The following is a 15,258-nucleotide window of genomic DNA, read 5'->3' on the forward strand; positions in this document are numbered from 1 at the left end:
AGTATTTGGTGTGGAAAACGGAACTTCTTGTGAGTTCGTCTTGGAGACTGCGTCGGAGCCCATGAGCGAGATGGAGCCAGCGACGAGCGAACCAGAGGGCTGAGAGGAGGACTTTGTGGCCTGAGCAGAGGAGACGAGGAGTGAACAGGATAACCAGCTGCACCCGTCGTGTAGAGGACCTGAAGGAGCACAAAGGAGGTAAGTTCAAGGCTAGACTTGAATTGGCGTAACTTAACTTGAGCTAGACGTAAGCACCGGAGAGTGTATAATGGACTGGCGTCGAATGCTGTGATGGACCTCCTCCATCTTATGAAGGTCAGCAGGTGATGAGATGATGTGAGGCAACTGGTTCCAATGAGCAGAGTTGGGAGGGGGGAGATAACCCACAGAGGCACCGTGATAGTACCCCCCTCAACAACCGCCTCCAGGCGGTGCAGGACGGCAATATGGGTGGGCCCGGTAGAAATCCTCGATGAGGGAACGGTCCAGAACAAGCGACCGCAACTCTCCAATTGAAAACCGCGGCCCCGGCGGCGGATGTCCAGGACCCGACTGACCGTGAAGGTGGGGGCGCCATCAATGACATGGGCGGGCAGATGGGAAGCGACGGCGGGCACAGAGGGCTCTACTGAACAGGTTTGATCTGTGAAACATGGAAGGAGGGGTGTACCTTAAGTTTCGCCGGAAGCAGCAACCGTACGCAGGTGGGGGTTTATGATCTTCTCGATGATGTAAGCACCGATGAATCGTGGAGCCAATTTGCGAGTGGTGGCCTGGAGAGGTATGTCAGGAGAAGAAAGCCAGACCCTCTGTCCCGGCTGGTAGATTGAACTGTCCTTCCTGCGACGGTTTGCGATGCAGCAATTTTTCTCCCCGGTGCGCAGGAGAGCGGCCCGAGCTTGGTTCCAGAAGTGCTGAACACGCTGGAGATGGTGTTGCACGGAGGACACAGCCAGATCCAACTCCTGAGAGGGGAAGAGGGGTGGAGAATATCACAGAGAAACTTCAAAGGAGGACATACCGGTGGCAGAGGAAGGGTGGTTGTTGTGGGTGTACTCGATCCAAACCAGTAACGAGGACCAGTTGAAAGGGTTCTGGGCAGCCATACAGCGGAGGGCAGCCTCGAGTTCCTGGTTGACACGTTCAGCTTGCCCGTTGGATTGGGGGTGGTGACCTGAAGTGAGACTGACAGAGGCCCTGAGGGCAGAGCAGAAAGCCCTCCAAACCTGAGACACAAATTGAGGGCCTCGGTCGGAAACTAATAAAACGTATTGCTATCACGAAAAAACCTGCTGAACCATGATGTCGGCCATTTCAGTGGCTGTGGGTAATTTGGGGAGAGGGATGAACTGAGCAGACTTGGAGAAGCAGTCAATTATGTTGAGAATGACAGTGGTACCTTGCGAGTGTGGTAACCCAGTGACGAAGTCCGCAGCGAGATGGGACCAAGGGCGTTGAGGAATGGGCAGCGGATGGAGCAGACCGGCTGGTGGGGCATTGGAGGATTTTGAACGGGCGCAGACGTCGCAGGCGGCGACGAACTTCCTGACATCTCGTTCCATGGAGGGCCAGAAGAACCTACGTTGGAGGAGCTTGAGGGTTCTCTGGGCACCTCCATAACAAGAAATACAAGAGGTATGCCCCCAAACCAAAACCTCAGAGCGGAGCGAGGAGGGGACATATAAGGTGTTCACCGGGACTGGGGGATGATCGGGTTCTTCGTCTTGAGCCTGTAGTACTCGAGTTTCAATGTCCCACGTGAGATTCCCTACTATGCAGGTGGGGGAGATAATGGGAGAGGGGTCCTGACTGTGCCCTTTGCTATAAAGACGTGAAAGTGCATCCGGTTTAACGTTCCTGCTGCCATGCCTGTAAGTAATGACGTCGAGAAACGGTCGAAGAAGTGGCACCAACAGGCTTGGCGTGAATTAAGGCGTATGGCGGAACTAAGGTAAGCCAACTTTTTGTGGTCTGTCCACACTATGAAAGGCTGATCAGCACCCTCGAGCCAGTGACGCCACTACTCAAGGGCGAGTTTGATGGCGAGGAGCTCCCGATTACCCACGTTGTAATTGCGTTCAGCAGTGGTGAGTTTTCGGGAGAAGAACCCGCAGGGTTTTACTTTGCCCATGTCGTTCTCGCGCTGGGAGAGGACCGCCCCAACGCCTGAGTCGGAGGCGTCCACCTCGACAATAAATTGGCGAAGGCGGTCGGGCTGAATCAGGATGGGAGCCGAGGTGAATAAACCTTTGAGAAGTTCAAAAGCGGCCTGAGCCTCAGGACCCCAAACAAAGGGTCTTTTAACCGAGGTGAGCTGAGTGAGGGGAGCTGCGATAGTGCTGTAGTTCCTTATAAACCGGCGATAAAAGTTAGCGAAACCGAGGAAGCCTTGCAATTGCTTTCTGGACTCAGGAGGTTCCCAGTTAGTGACTGCCATGATCTTACCTGGGTCCGGACGGATATTACCGGCCTCTATGATAAAACCGAGAAATGAAATGGTAGACACATGAAATTCGCATTTCTCCGCTTTGACAAAAAGCTGATTCTCAAGAAGGCGTTCGAGGACCTGCCGGACATGGTGGGTGTGTTGACCTTGATCACGTGAGTAAATGAGTATGTCGTCCAGGTAGACAAACACAAAACGATCTAAGAAATCACGGAGGACGTCGTTTACTAGGTGCTGAAAAATGGCGGGGGCATTGGTAAGTCCGAAAGGCATCACCAGGTATTCAAAGTGCCCTAGGGGTGTGTTGAATGCCGTTTTCCATTCGTCCCCCTCCCTCATGCGGACTAAATGATAGGCATTGTGGAGATTTAATTTAGAAAAGACGTGAGCCTCTTGAACAGAATCTAAAGCAGAGCTGATGAGGGGAAGGGGATACTTATTTTTAACCGTGATCTGATTTAGTTCACGGAAGTCAATGCAAGGTCGCAAGGTCTTATCCTTTTTCTGAACGAAAAAGAACCCTGCACTGACCGGGGACGAAGAGGGGCGGATGTGACCGGAAGAAAGAGCATCGTGAATGTATTTCTCCATAGCCTGCTTCTCTGGAAAGTTAAATAACCGGCTCTTGGGTAGAGTAGCTCCCTTTAATAAATCTATGGAGCAGTCGTCAGGTCTGTGAGGGGGAAGAGCGCCAGCCTTGGTTTTGCTAAAGACAGCCTTCAGGTTGTGATAGCAGGGGGGCACCTTGGAAAGGTTGATGATTTCCGGGGCTGATGAGGATGAGGAACTGAAGGGATGGCGGAACGGAGGCAATTGCCCATGCAGGCAGTACTCCAGTTGGTGATATGATGGTTCAACCAATCAACTGCGGCTTGTGAGCACGAAGCTAGGGGAAACCTAAGATGGCGGGAGATTAGAGGGATTGAGTGACATAGAACTGCATGAATTCATGGTGATTACCAGAAGAGATGAGTTTAACGGCCTTGTTGTGGTGAGTAATGTGAGTGAGGAGCTGGCCTCCCAGACCTGCCGCCTTAACAGAGTGTTCCAAAGGCTCTGTGGGAAGGTTGAGTTCAGACACAAGATTACAGTTAATGAAACTTTGCTCAGCGCCAGAATCTATGAGGGCTTGGCAAACATGGGTCTTAGATTGGTTACATAGCTTGACAGGAATGTACAGGAAAGAGTTCTCAGTAGTGAGGGAATGACCCGTCCGCGGCCTGTTGTCTAATGGGGGGTTCTGGCGTTTAAACGCAACGTACACTGGTGAACGAGGCGACCTGCCTGACCACAGTAGAAACATGTTCCCTCGTCCCTCCGTCTCCGCCGTTCCTCGGGTGTGAGCTTTGAGTGCCCGATCTGCATAGGCTCTTCAGGTGGATCATCCAGCGGGCTCATGAGAAATGGAATGAGCGGAATCAGCTGTAGCAGGCGGAGGGAGAAAATTAACCACAGATCTTCTTTCATGGCGGGGACGCTCAGTCTGGCGTTCCCGGAGACGCTCAGTCTGGCGTTCCCGGAGACCGACGTCTGACCGGAAGGCCGTGGTGACGAGCTCTTTAAAAGATCTAGCCTCAGGTTGTGAACATAAATGGTCTTTAATAGAATCGTTTAGCGATGTCCGGCCAACCTGCTTCCACCGCTAGAATCCGAAAGTCTATTAAATGGTCAGTCACAGATCTGTTGCGTTGCTTTAGGGCTAGTAGATGACGGGTCGCTTCCTCCTCCTTGCAGGGCTGGTCGAACACCAACCGGAATTCCCCTATGAAGCGTTAAAAACGGAACTTGGTAAATGGGAATAGCCGTTAGGTAGGCCTGCGCCCATTGGAGCGCTTTACCCCTGACGGAGTTTACGATGAGTGTTATCTTGCTACGATCTGCGTGGTAGTGCCGTGGAGCCTGCTGGAAAATCAGTTGGCATTGTAGGAGGAAACCCCCGCAGGCTTCCAAGTCTCCCTGGAAGGTCTCGGGTTGAAGCCGGATGTTTTCGTTAGCCGGTCTAGTGGTAGCGGGGGCCAAACTTCCGGTGGCGGAAGGAGAGGCGCTGGCTGTGGCGTTGGCAGATCGTTGACCTGTTAGTTTCATCAGGGTCAGAGAAATTCTATCCAGATGATGGAAAAGGTCCTGCTGGGCGGCGGCCATCTGGTTCAGGGATTCAGCTTGTCGTCCCAGGGCGATACCTTGCTGTGACGGTGTAGAACCGTCAGCTGCCGCTGCAGGCGCACACGCATGCACACACGCTCGCACACACACACACGTGCGCATAGACGCGCACGCTCGGACCCGGTAACACGTCATTTACATCAGCTTACCCTTTTCATTCCGTCCCTATCCCTCTGCAGGTAGCCCTGGGTGCACACTAGGTTGCCGACTCACCATCCCCATGCATACATTAACACGAAGCACACACGACGCCAACATTAACGTTGGTTTGTTTACCCGGAAGTAACCCGGTAACCCGGAAGTGGTCATGGACACCCTGGGTCATGTGACGCATCGGTCACTGTTTGTATTTATTTTTATTGATGATTATTGTTATTTTTCTGTACACGACACAGAATGTTTAGTTGAATGAAACTGTTTATTTCTGTATGTTTATTTATGTTGTTGAACAATGCAAACACTTCTCCCTGTTTTCTCTTTGGACTGATGGAGAGCAACGCCCAGGAGGAGGGGCTTACCACTTAAAAGAGAACCAGATACAGCTGTCAGAGTGGGAGTCTGAGTGGAGAAGTTGGAGAGTCTGAGAGGAGAATTTGGAGTGTTGGATTGGAGAAGTCTATGTTGGTTAACCTTTGTGGAGCAATTGGTGTGCTCTGTTCTTGCATTAAAGTCAAGAATACTTTCACCTTGGCGCCTCTGCCCAATCATTCCCTGGTGGGACCCACGACAGTTGGTGTCAGAAGTGGGATAAGCAGATGGCTGGCCGCAAAAAGGTGAGACACAGAGGTCTGCGTTCCCAGAAGGAGGAGATGGAACCAACATCGGATGCAGTCCCTCTGTTGTCCAATTCATCCTCTGAGGAGGAGGTGGTAGATCCTGGTGCCTCTGGTGGTTCTCCAGGCCTGACCAAAGGCCCAGAAGGTGACTTGGCGGCTATGATGGGAGACTTCCTCCGCGGACAGCAGCAGCGGGAGGACAGATTCATCGCTGCCCTCCAAGGTTTGGAAGCCTCTTTTTCCAGGGCAGAGCACCATTCTGGTCGGCGGCGTAACATCAGTCCCAAAGCCGCTGGACCAAGCTCAGCCGCAGTGAGTAGCCCAAGGTTGGATCTGCCACCACCAGCTGCAACGTCCCGTCGACGGCATCCAGTGGCACAGGAGGACTCCAGCTGGTCAGATCAACCACAGAGCAGAATCAGTTTACAGCCACCTGATTGGAGACCTTACATGGAGCCAAAGGTCCCTCCATATCAGACAGGTGAGGACATTGAAAATTACCTGCTACGTTTTGAACGGATTGCCAGGACGTGGAGATGGCCAGAGACTGAGTGGGCATGTCGCCTGGTGCCACTGCTGTCCGGAAAGGCGTTGGAGGCCTACACAGCAATGGACGAGCAGCAAGCCCACATCTACAAGGACCTGAAAGACGCACTCCTGGTAAAATTTGACATCTCGCCAGAGACTTACCGTCAGCAGTTCCGGTCTACTGTGGTGCCATCTGGGGAGAATCCGACTGAGACATACCACCGCCTGAAGGGCCTCTACCGTCGCTGGATCCGCCCAGAGCAACACAGCAAGGAGCAGATCGGGGAGATCGTCATCCTGGAGCAGCTGCTGCGTGTGCTTCCAGCTGACGTGAGGACGTGGGTGAAGGAGCACGACCCGGAGGATGGCCTCACCGCTGCCCGGCTTGCGCTGCAGTATCTCAACGCTCGACGAGGAGCGTCTGCACGGCCGTCGGGTGGGGATCAGCGTCTTCCCATTCAAACCGCTCCACTGAGACCTGCACGGAGAGACTTCCATCAGGCAACGCAAGGTACCAACCCAGCACCTAACCAGCGAGCGGCGGGTAAGGACCTTGTGTGTTTCTATTGCCAGCAGATTGGTCACAAAGCCTCCGTATGTCCAATCCGCAAGACTAAATTCACAGGTGCTTGCTACGCACCCAGGCCAGAGACTGTCACAGGAGCAGGGCCTGTGCACATGGACAAAGACACTTTCCAGCCACTTAAACAGGTGACTGTGAACGGACAGCAGGTTACTGCTATGTTGGACACGGGCAGTTTTGTTTCTCTGGTCAAACAGAGTTTAATCCCTTTTGGTGGACTTGATTATAGCAGGCAAACAAGTGTTGTGTGTGTTCATGGCGACCAACATTTGTACCCAAAAGCGGATGTAACAGTGACCATAAATGAACAATCCTATCTTTTGACTGTCGGGGTGGTAGAGAACCTACCTGTTGATTTAATTTTGGGGTGTGATTTACCTATGTTGGGGGACTTATTAAATGAGGCTACTGAAACAGCTAAAGCTAATGATGAGCTAGCTGTTACTGTCTCAGCACCTGTGCTAACTAGAGCTCAGGCTAAAGCGGGAATGCAAGGTCTTCCACGTTTGGATGACGATTTCTTTGATGGAGGCAAAGAAATGCCCAGAAAATCCCGTCGTCAAAAACGGTTTGAGAAGAAACTTAAGTTGCTGGATCCTGAGATCACAACAACAGCAGAAACATTTGACATACCAGCTGACATTTCGGCTTTGCAGAAAGAAGACCAAACTTTAAAACCATTGTTTGCCAAGGTGACAACAGAGAGTGACAAATGTTTGGGGAATGTGCGGTTTATTGTTGCTGATGATGTTCTGTATGCAGCTGAAGGTGACCACCTACGGTTAGTTCTTCCAACCACCTGCAGGCCACTCGTCATGCACTTAGCGCACACACTCCCATGGGCGGGTCACCTGGGTCGTCACAAAACCTATCTGCGGGTTAGTTCACGTTTTTTCTGGCCATCAATGTACACTGACATTCAGACGTACTGTGCAACATGTCCTACCTGCCAGAAAACTGCAATAACACACAAGTCTGACAGAGCATTACTACACCCACTTCCTATAATTTCCACTCCATTCAGGAGAATAGCCATGGACATTGTTGGACCTTTACCTAAGAGCGGTAGCGGTCACGAATACATCCTGGTGGTCTGTGATTATGCTACACGGTTCCCAGAAGCTTTTCCCCTGCGCACCATTACAGCTCCTGCAGTCATGAGAGCGTTAATTCAGTTTTTCTCCAGAGTAGGAATACCGGATGAAATTCTGACAGACCAAGGAACCAACTTCACCTCTCGGTTGATGAAACTGTTCCAACAGCAGCTTGGCATCACTGCCATCAAGGCGACACCGTACCACCCACAGACCAATGGCTTGGTGGAACGTTTCAACCAGACCCTGAAGAGGATGCTGCAGAAGTTCGTGGGTGACACAGGGAAGGACTGGGATCGTTGGCTACCATTCCTGTTGTTTGCTTATAGGGAAGTCCCACAAGCTTCAACAGGCTTCTCACCATTCGAACTCCTCTATGGCTGGGATGTCCAAGGCCCACTGGATCTCCTCAAGAAGAGCTGGGAGGCCAAATCCACAAAGACCTCAGAAAGGGGTGTGATCCAGTTTGTCCTGGAGATGAGAGAACGGTTGGCAAAGTACAGGGAAGAGGCAGAAGTCAACCAACGAGAGGCCCAAAGGAGTCGGAAGACGTGGTACGACCAGCAGGCCCGTCACCGTGAACTCCTACCAGGTCAGAAGGTTCTGCTACTTCTTCCCTCTTGTACCAGCAAACTACTGGCAAAGTGGCAAGGGCCATACACCATTCTCCGCAGGATGGGACCTGTCACCTATGAGGTGCACCATCCTGACAAAAAGAAAGAAAAGCAGACATACCACGTGAATCTACTTAAAGAGTGGAAGGAAGGTGCTAACCATCCAACAGAGAAGTCTTTGCTAGTCAGGGCTGTGAAGACTGAGGAAGACTTGGACTCTGATCTGGGAGCACTGACTCACTCAACCCCTCCGTCTCTGTCACATTTACCTCCGGAACAGACTACACAGATAATGGACTTATTTCGTGAAACGCCATCTCTTTTTTCTGCACAGCCAGGAAGAACTACACTCATTAGCCATTCCATACGGCTCAAAGATGGACGACCAATCCGGCAACGGCCTTATCGGGTACCACAGAAGTTGGTGGGAAGGCTGAACGATGAGGTGAGGAAGATGCTGGAGCTAGGTGTCATCGAGCCGTCCAACTCAGAGTGGAGCAGTCCGGTGGTGATCGTTCCCAAAAAAGACGACTCACTGCGGATATGCATCGACTTCAGGAAACTGAACGCCGTTTCGGAGTTCGACGCATATCCAATGCCGAGGATTGACGACCTGCTGGAGAAGATCGGGGCTGCTAATTTCATCACCACTCTTGACCTATGCAAGGGTTACTGGCAAGTACCTCTCAGCAACACCTGTCGACCATACACGGCGTTCAAAACACCTGCTGGACTGTTTCAGTTTACAGTTATGCCTTTTGGTCTGCATGGAGCACCAGCCACGTTCCAACGGCTGATGGACAGGGTGCTGCAGGGATGTAACCACTGTAGTGCAGCCTATTTGGATGACGTGGTGATCTACAGTCACACCTGGGAGCAACACCTAGATCACCTGCGTCTGGTCCTGAGGAAACTACAAAATGCAGGCCTGACCTTAAACGTGAGCAAGTGTGAGTGGGCCCGGAAGGAAACTCGTTACCTGGGGTACCTGCTGGGAGGTGGTGAGGTGCGTCCGCAGGTGGATAAAGTTGAAGTTATCCGCAATTGCCCTCGACCACGCACCAAGAAAGAGGTACGCTCCTTCCTGGGGTTAGCTGGATGGTACCGGCGGTTTGTCCATCAGTTCGCCACCATTGCAGCTCCTCTCACTGCCCTTACAGAGAAGAGGCAGAAAAACCCCGTGACCTGGACAGATGAGTGTGAACAGGCTTTCCAAGCATTGAAAAATAAATTGTGTTCCTGTCCTGTTCTCAAGAGTCCTAACTTTGATCAAAGGTTCCTCGTCCAAGTGGATGCCTCAGCAGTCGGACTTGGTGCTGTCCTGGCTCAGGGAGACCCAGGTGAAGAGCGACCAGTCCTGTACCTCAGTCGGAAACTGCAGCCGAGAGAGACAAGGTACTCCACTGTGGAGAAGGAAGGACTTGCCATTAAGTGGGCGTTGGATAGCTTGAGGTACTACTTACTTGGCAGAGAATTCGACCTTGAGACAGACCACAGGGCCCTGACATGGATAAATACCATGAAGGACCACCACAGCCGGCTTACGCGCTGGTATCTGGCGCTTCAGCCGTACAAATTTAACGTACGTCACCGTCCCGGAAAACAAAACATAGTGGCAGATTTCCTGTCCAGATTGCCGCACATCGCCAATCTCCCAGAGGAGGGGGATGATGTGACGGTGTAGAACCGTCAGCTGCCGCTGCAGGCGCACACGCATGCACACACGCTCGCACACACACACACGTGCGCATAGACGCGCACGCTCGGACCCGGTAACACGTCATTTACATCAGCTTACCCTTTTCATTCCGTCCCTATCCCTCTGCAGGTAGCCCTGGGTGCACACTAGGTTGCCGACTCACCATCCCCATGCATACATTAACACGAAGCACACACAACGCCAACATTAACGTTGGTTTGTTTACCCGGAAGTAACCCGGTAACCCGGAAGTGGTCATGGACACCCTGGGTCATGTGACGCATCGGTCACTGTTTGTATTTATTTTTATTGATGATTATTGTTATTTTTCTGTACACGACACAGAATGTTTAGTTGAATGAAACTGTTTATTTCTGTATGTTTATTTATGTTGTTGAACAATGCAAACACTTCTCCCTGTTTTCTCTTTGGACTGATGGAGAGCAACGCCCAGGAGGAGGGGCTTACCACTTAAAAGAGAACCAGATACAGCTGTCAGAGTGGGAGTCTGAGTGGAGAAGTTGGAGAGTCTGAGAGGAGAATTTGGAGTGTTGGATTGGAGAAGTCTATGTTGGTTAACCTTTGTGGAGCAATTGGTGTGCTCTGTTCTTGCATTAAAGTCAAGAATACTTTCACCTTGGCGCCTCTGCCCAATCATTCCCTGGTGGGACCCATGACACTTGCTGTGAGACGGCCAAGCGGAGCCCTTCCGGGTCAGCTGGGTCTGGGTGTTGGCCAGTCCGTTCTGTCATAACGACGATGACGAGGCAGACCCAGATGCTGGAACCCAGAAGAAAACTCCGGCTAGGAGATCTTTAGAATGGGTTTAATGGATTGACAAAACCCAGAGTTCAAGAATATTGCGTGAACCAGAGGTAAGTATTTGGCGTGGAAACCGGAGCTTCTTGTGAGTTCGTCTTGGAGACTGCGTCGGAGCCCGTGAGCGAGATGGAGCCAGCGACGAGTGAACCAGGGGGCTGAGAGGAGGACTTCGTGGCCTGAGCAGAGGAGACGAGGAGTGAACAGGATAACCAGCTGCACCCGTGGTGTAGAGCAGTGTTTTTCAACCAGTGTGCCGCGGCACACTAGTGTGCCGTGGGAGATGGTCAAGTGTGCCGTGGAAAATTGCCCTCGTTAACTGATCTAAAAAGATTTTCCATCACCAGGAAATCAGCTCTTTGTTCATCCAAACAGGTCCTGATAAAACACTGAGTAGTTAGGAATATGAAAGATCATTAAATACTTTTTTCTTTGTGTTTATTTGATTCTATTAAAGACATTTTGATAAGAATGACGGTAACGCGATTTAGATGCAGCTATAACTGTTTTCTGAAAAGTCCCGCAGCTTTTACTGTCTTCACGACTCCACCAATCATTCTTGAAGGCTTAATCACATGTCATCAGTCTGACCAATCAGAAGTGGTTAAAGTCTCCACTTCCTTGTTCCAATTTAGCTCATAAGTCACTCAGTTCCAACAAAAATACCAGCTAAAGCTCGTCTTTAGCGGTGTAGCTTTCCACAGAATCCGGTATCAGACCGTGGAACAAGTGAACAAACCATGAAGCTCAGAGACGCGAGTCTTTCTGCCGTTTTCTGGCAGTTTTCACACTACATCTCCCATGATGCATTGGCTTAAAGGGACAGCGCCTCAGCGTACAATGAGTCGTCCTTGATAAATGTCTTGAAACCACAACGAACATACATTTTGTATGTAACTTAACTTTTATTACATCTTTTAGAAAAAAACATCTGCAACTTCCTGCCTTTTCTGCCACAGTTATCACAAAAATGCACGCCAGATCGCCGGGGGGGGGGGGGGGGGCTGCTTTTTTATATTTTTCGGGATGCTGGTGTGCCGCGGGATTTTTCTCAAGGTTAAAGTGTGCCGTGGCTCAAAAAAGGTTGAAAAACACTGGTGTAGAGGACCTGAAGGAGCACAAAGGAGGTAAGTTCAAGGCTAGACTTGAATTGGCGTAACTTAACTTGAGCTAGACGTAAGCACCGGGGAGTGTATAATGGACTGGTGTCGAATGCTGTGATGGATCTCCTTATGAAGGTCAGCAGGTGATGAGATGATGTGAAGCAGCTGGTTCCAATGAGCAGAGTTGGAAGGGGGGAGATAACCCACAGAGATAAAAACATACAAACAAAATTAAACATTGTAAACATTCTTTTTACAATGTTTAATTTTGTTTGTATGTTTGTTTTGATATTTCCCAGATTACTTAGTATTAATGGTAAAGAATTGATGTAATATGTTATAGAATGATAGTTTAAAGCAGAACTCATCTTTTGATGTAATTATAGTTTGAGAAAACAGTGCAAGTGGATGTTGTACATCTGTCATTTCTAAAGCAGAAATCATGTACAAATTTATTGTACAAAATACTTTTATAGAATATCATAGTTACTGGTGTTCTTTTTGCCATTTGGGGCTTTGATGTTACTATATTTTAGCAATTGTATGTTTTGAAGCTTTAAGGAAAAGCTTAGATTGTAGGATTGTGTCACTTTTTAGCAATTATCCAACTTCTTTTTTTAGGACCAGCAAGTCCTTAATGGCAACTCAAACTAGGGGTTTGAACGACAAATTCATGATGCTCCCATTAGTCTTAGTTTCTTGATTAAGAAGTGAATAACTAGCTGCCAGGATGTACCAGAATGCATCTAAGACCATGGATTTTTCCAAAATTTCTCTCTGCGCCCGCCATTTCGCTCAAAGAATAGTTCAGGGATTTTTTCCTTGCCTGACTTTCATCACTGAATCTGGATGTTTGTGCTTGAGAACTCATTTGCTAACATGTAAGTCTGGCAGCACAGAAGTCTATTTCAAATTAGAGACTGTCAAGATTTGAATGTTTGTGAATGTTCAACATTTCAGGAGCGAGAGGATGTTCCCATGGAGATAAATGAAGCCGAGCCAGGCTGCCAGTACTTTGAACAGTTATACTACAATAATATGTGGTTTAAACTTGGAGACTGCGTTTACATCCAGTCAGATGGATTGTCAAAGCCCCGGGTTGCCAGGTTGGTGAAAATAAAGCAAACATAGTCAAGAAAAACCTCTGAACAAGAAATAGGTTTTAAGAAATGACAGTGTTGCAAGTACAATTCTTAATTTGCGATTCCTCATGCAGTTTTACTAACTTGTCTACAGAATTGAGAAGCTGTGGTTGCAGAATGGAACCACCTTCTTCTTTGGACCTATTTTCATTCATCCTGAGGAAACGGAGCACGAACCCACAAAGATGTTTTACAAGAGAGAGGTTTTTCTAAGTCACCTGGAGGAAACCTTGCCCATGACTTGTGTCCTAGGTACGGCACAGCCATATAGCCATCTCTGAATGTGGGCCTTCAAACGTTATTGATAAAAAAAAAAGTGCTTTTCATGTTGTCAAAGAGCTTTAGAAACGAAAGCCAAACATAGGCACAACATTTTGAAATGAAAGCCAACCTCCTCCCCCACCCACCATTGACATTCACCCATACACCCCAAGACCCCAACATAAAGAATGCAGGCATGAAAACAGGGCTGGAATTGTAAGAGGAACTTCTAGCTTGGCTCTACTGTGAGGAAACGTTATAATGAAGCCCTGGGGCCAAAATCATGTCATTAAAAAACTATTAATCTATTTTCCAACTGACTTGGTAACGACCCTTGTTGTGTTTCCAGGCAAATGTATGGTGTCCTCCTTTAAGGAGTACCTGTCATGCAGACCTACAGAATACACCGAGGAGGACATCCTGCTGTGTGAGAGCAGCTACATTGAGACAGAGAAACAAGTGAAAAAGTTAGAGGGTCTGAAGCGCTTCTCATATTCTGCCAAAGTGGTGGAGGATGAGATTTACTATTTCAGGTTTGGAAAGTCAAAAAGAACTTCTCCTCTGATTTAAACTGAATCAGATCCATCTTTTACCATCTTGTTTTGGTGTTTTGTGTAGGAAACTCTATGTACCACCGGAGGAAGCTTCGCTGTTTTTTTTTTCTCCTGTGACACATTCAATGCCTCAAATGCAAAGTTCTCGGTCAAGTGACATGGACATGATGCCATACACTGAGGAAGACTCTGGGCCACCGCCAGTGGGTCGTCGGGTCATGGAGCTCCTCAGGGACCTCTATGTTTCTGTAATGAGCCACCAGAACAAGAAGTGCCGATGCTATAGTGACTTTCTGGCTGAGATTCCTGCTGTGGATCCTGCTGCCCCTGAGAAACCACCTCTCAACTTTGAAATAATCCGAATGAACCTGGAGCGTGGTCGCTACAGGAGGCTGGACGTCTTTCAGGAGCACATGTTTGAAGTGTTGAAGAAGGCACGGAGGCTACACAGGTATGACAACCTTTGAAAAAGGAATTAAAGAGGAGGTCGCATAGTCTTACTTGGAGTGCCTTGTGGAAGTATTCGGCCCCCTTTAACTGTGTAACCTTTTGCCACATTTCAGGGTTCAAACATAAAGGTATAAAACTGTATTTTTTTCTGAAGAATTAAGAACCAAAACTGCCCAGTACCAGAAATATTCATACCCAATGCAATAACCCTGTTCAAAAGCTGACAATACAAAATATAACCTTAGCACATTTTTTATTATCTATTTTTTTTTCCTTTTTGCACATTCCTTTTGCACATCTTTTTACCTGCACTGTTCTGTAAATAGCTTTTTAAATTATACTACCTTGTTGTTTGCATTTATGCTACATTTTCTTGTTTTTTTTATTCTTAGTCTTTTTTTCCCCTCTGCTGTCATTTGCTATGGTGACAAACATTTCCCAAGTCTAGGATCAATAAAGTATTTCTGATTCTGATTGTGAAGTTGAACGACATTGATAGGATATTTCAAACTTGTTTGATAAGAAACTGAAATATTGGGCGTTCAAAATTATTCAGCCCTTTTTTTTAATGCAACACTCTCTCAAGATGTTCAGTGACTATCTTTCAATGATCCAATGTTGACCTAAATGACTAATGTTGATAAATAGAATCCACCTGTATGTAATGAAGTCTCCGTATAAATGCATCTGCTCTGTGATCCTCTTAGAGGTCCGTTTAAAGCGCAGAGAGCATCATGAAGACAAGAGACACCAGGCAGGTCCGAGATACTGTTGTGGAGAAGTTTAAAGCTGGATTTGGATACAAAAAGATTTTCCAAGCTGTAAACATTCCAAGCAGAACTGTGCAAGATATAATATTAAAATGGAAGGAGTATCAGACCTCTGCAGATCTTCAAAGACCTGTTGTACGTCTAAACTTTCATCTTAAACAAGGAGAAGACTGATCAGAGATCCAGCCAAGAGGCCCATGATGACTCTTTATGAACTGTGGAGATCTACAGCTGAGGTGGAGTGTCTGTCCGCAGG

General features: G+C 48.6%; 4 protein-coding genes and 1 long non-coding RNA gene across 18 annotated transcripts in view; 3 read left to right on the forward strand and 2 right to left on the reverse strand.

The window, feature by feature from the left end:
- The window catches only part of LOC110013959 (gastrula zinc finger protein XlCGF57.1-like), a 317,596-nt gene that overhangs the window by 238,063 nt on the left and 64,275 nt on the right, over positions 1 to 15,258 (forward strand). The window lies entirely within an intron of this gene.
- The window catches only part of LOC101172629 (zinc finger protein 436-like), a 1,005,429-nt gene that overhangs the window by 171,437 nt on the left and 818,734 nt on the right, over positions 1 to 15,258 (reverse strand). The gene's annotated exons all lie outside the window — the stretch shown is intronic.
- Positions 1 to 15,258, forward strand: part of LOC110016657 (zinc finger protein 502-like) — a 970,715-nt gene that overhangs the window by 80,915 nt on the left and 874,542 nt on the right. The gene's annotated exons all lie outside the window — the stretch shown is intronic.
- Positions 1 to 15,258, forward strand: part of LOC101165030 — a 103,423-nt gene that overhangs the window by 51,930 nt on the left and 36,235 nt on the right. The window contains exons 38-41 of the mRNA XM_023961723.1: positions 12,786 to 12,931; positions 13,062 to 13,219; positions 13,578 to 13,761; positions 13,847 to 14,233. Coding sequence (XP_023817491.1) covers positions 12,786 to 12,931; positions 13,062 to 13,219; positions 13,578 to 13,761; positions 13,847 to 14,233 — 875 coding nt within the window. The remainder of the gene's footprint in view (positions 1 to 12,785; positions 12,932 to 13,061; positions 13,220 to 13,577; positions 13,762 to 13,846; positions 14,234 to 15,258) is intronic.
- On the reverse strand, positions 5,238 to 10,270 carry LOC110013453. Of its 14 annotated transcripts, none has more exons than XR_002874703.1 (8): positions 10,003 to 10,270; positions 9,469 to 9,607; positions 8,180 to 9,389; positions 7,952 to 8,061; positions 7,731 to 7,848; positions 7,277 to 7,645; positions 5,887 to 6,391; positions 5,238 to 5,777 (listed from the first exon to the last, which is right to left on the reverse strand). It is a non-coding gene; the product is annotated as an uncharacterized LOC110013453 (long non-coding RNA). The 14 variants fall into 14 exon arrangements; XR_002874705.1 differs by having other exon boundaries at positions 9,469 to 9,579; positions 9,668 to 10,270; XR_002874715.1 differs by having other exon boundaries at positions 8,180 to 9,117; positions 9,193 to 9,389; positions 9,469 to 10,270.

Source organism: Oryzias latipes, chromosome 2, assembly GCF_002234675.1.
Source record: "Oryzias latipes chromosome 2, ASM223467v1".
Classification (NCBI taxonomy): Eukaryota; Metazoa; Chordata; class Actinopteri; order Beloniformes; family Adrianichthyidae; genus Oryzias; species Oryzias latipes.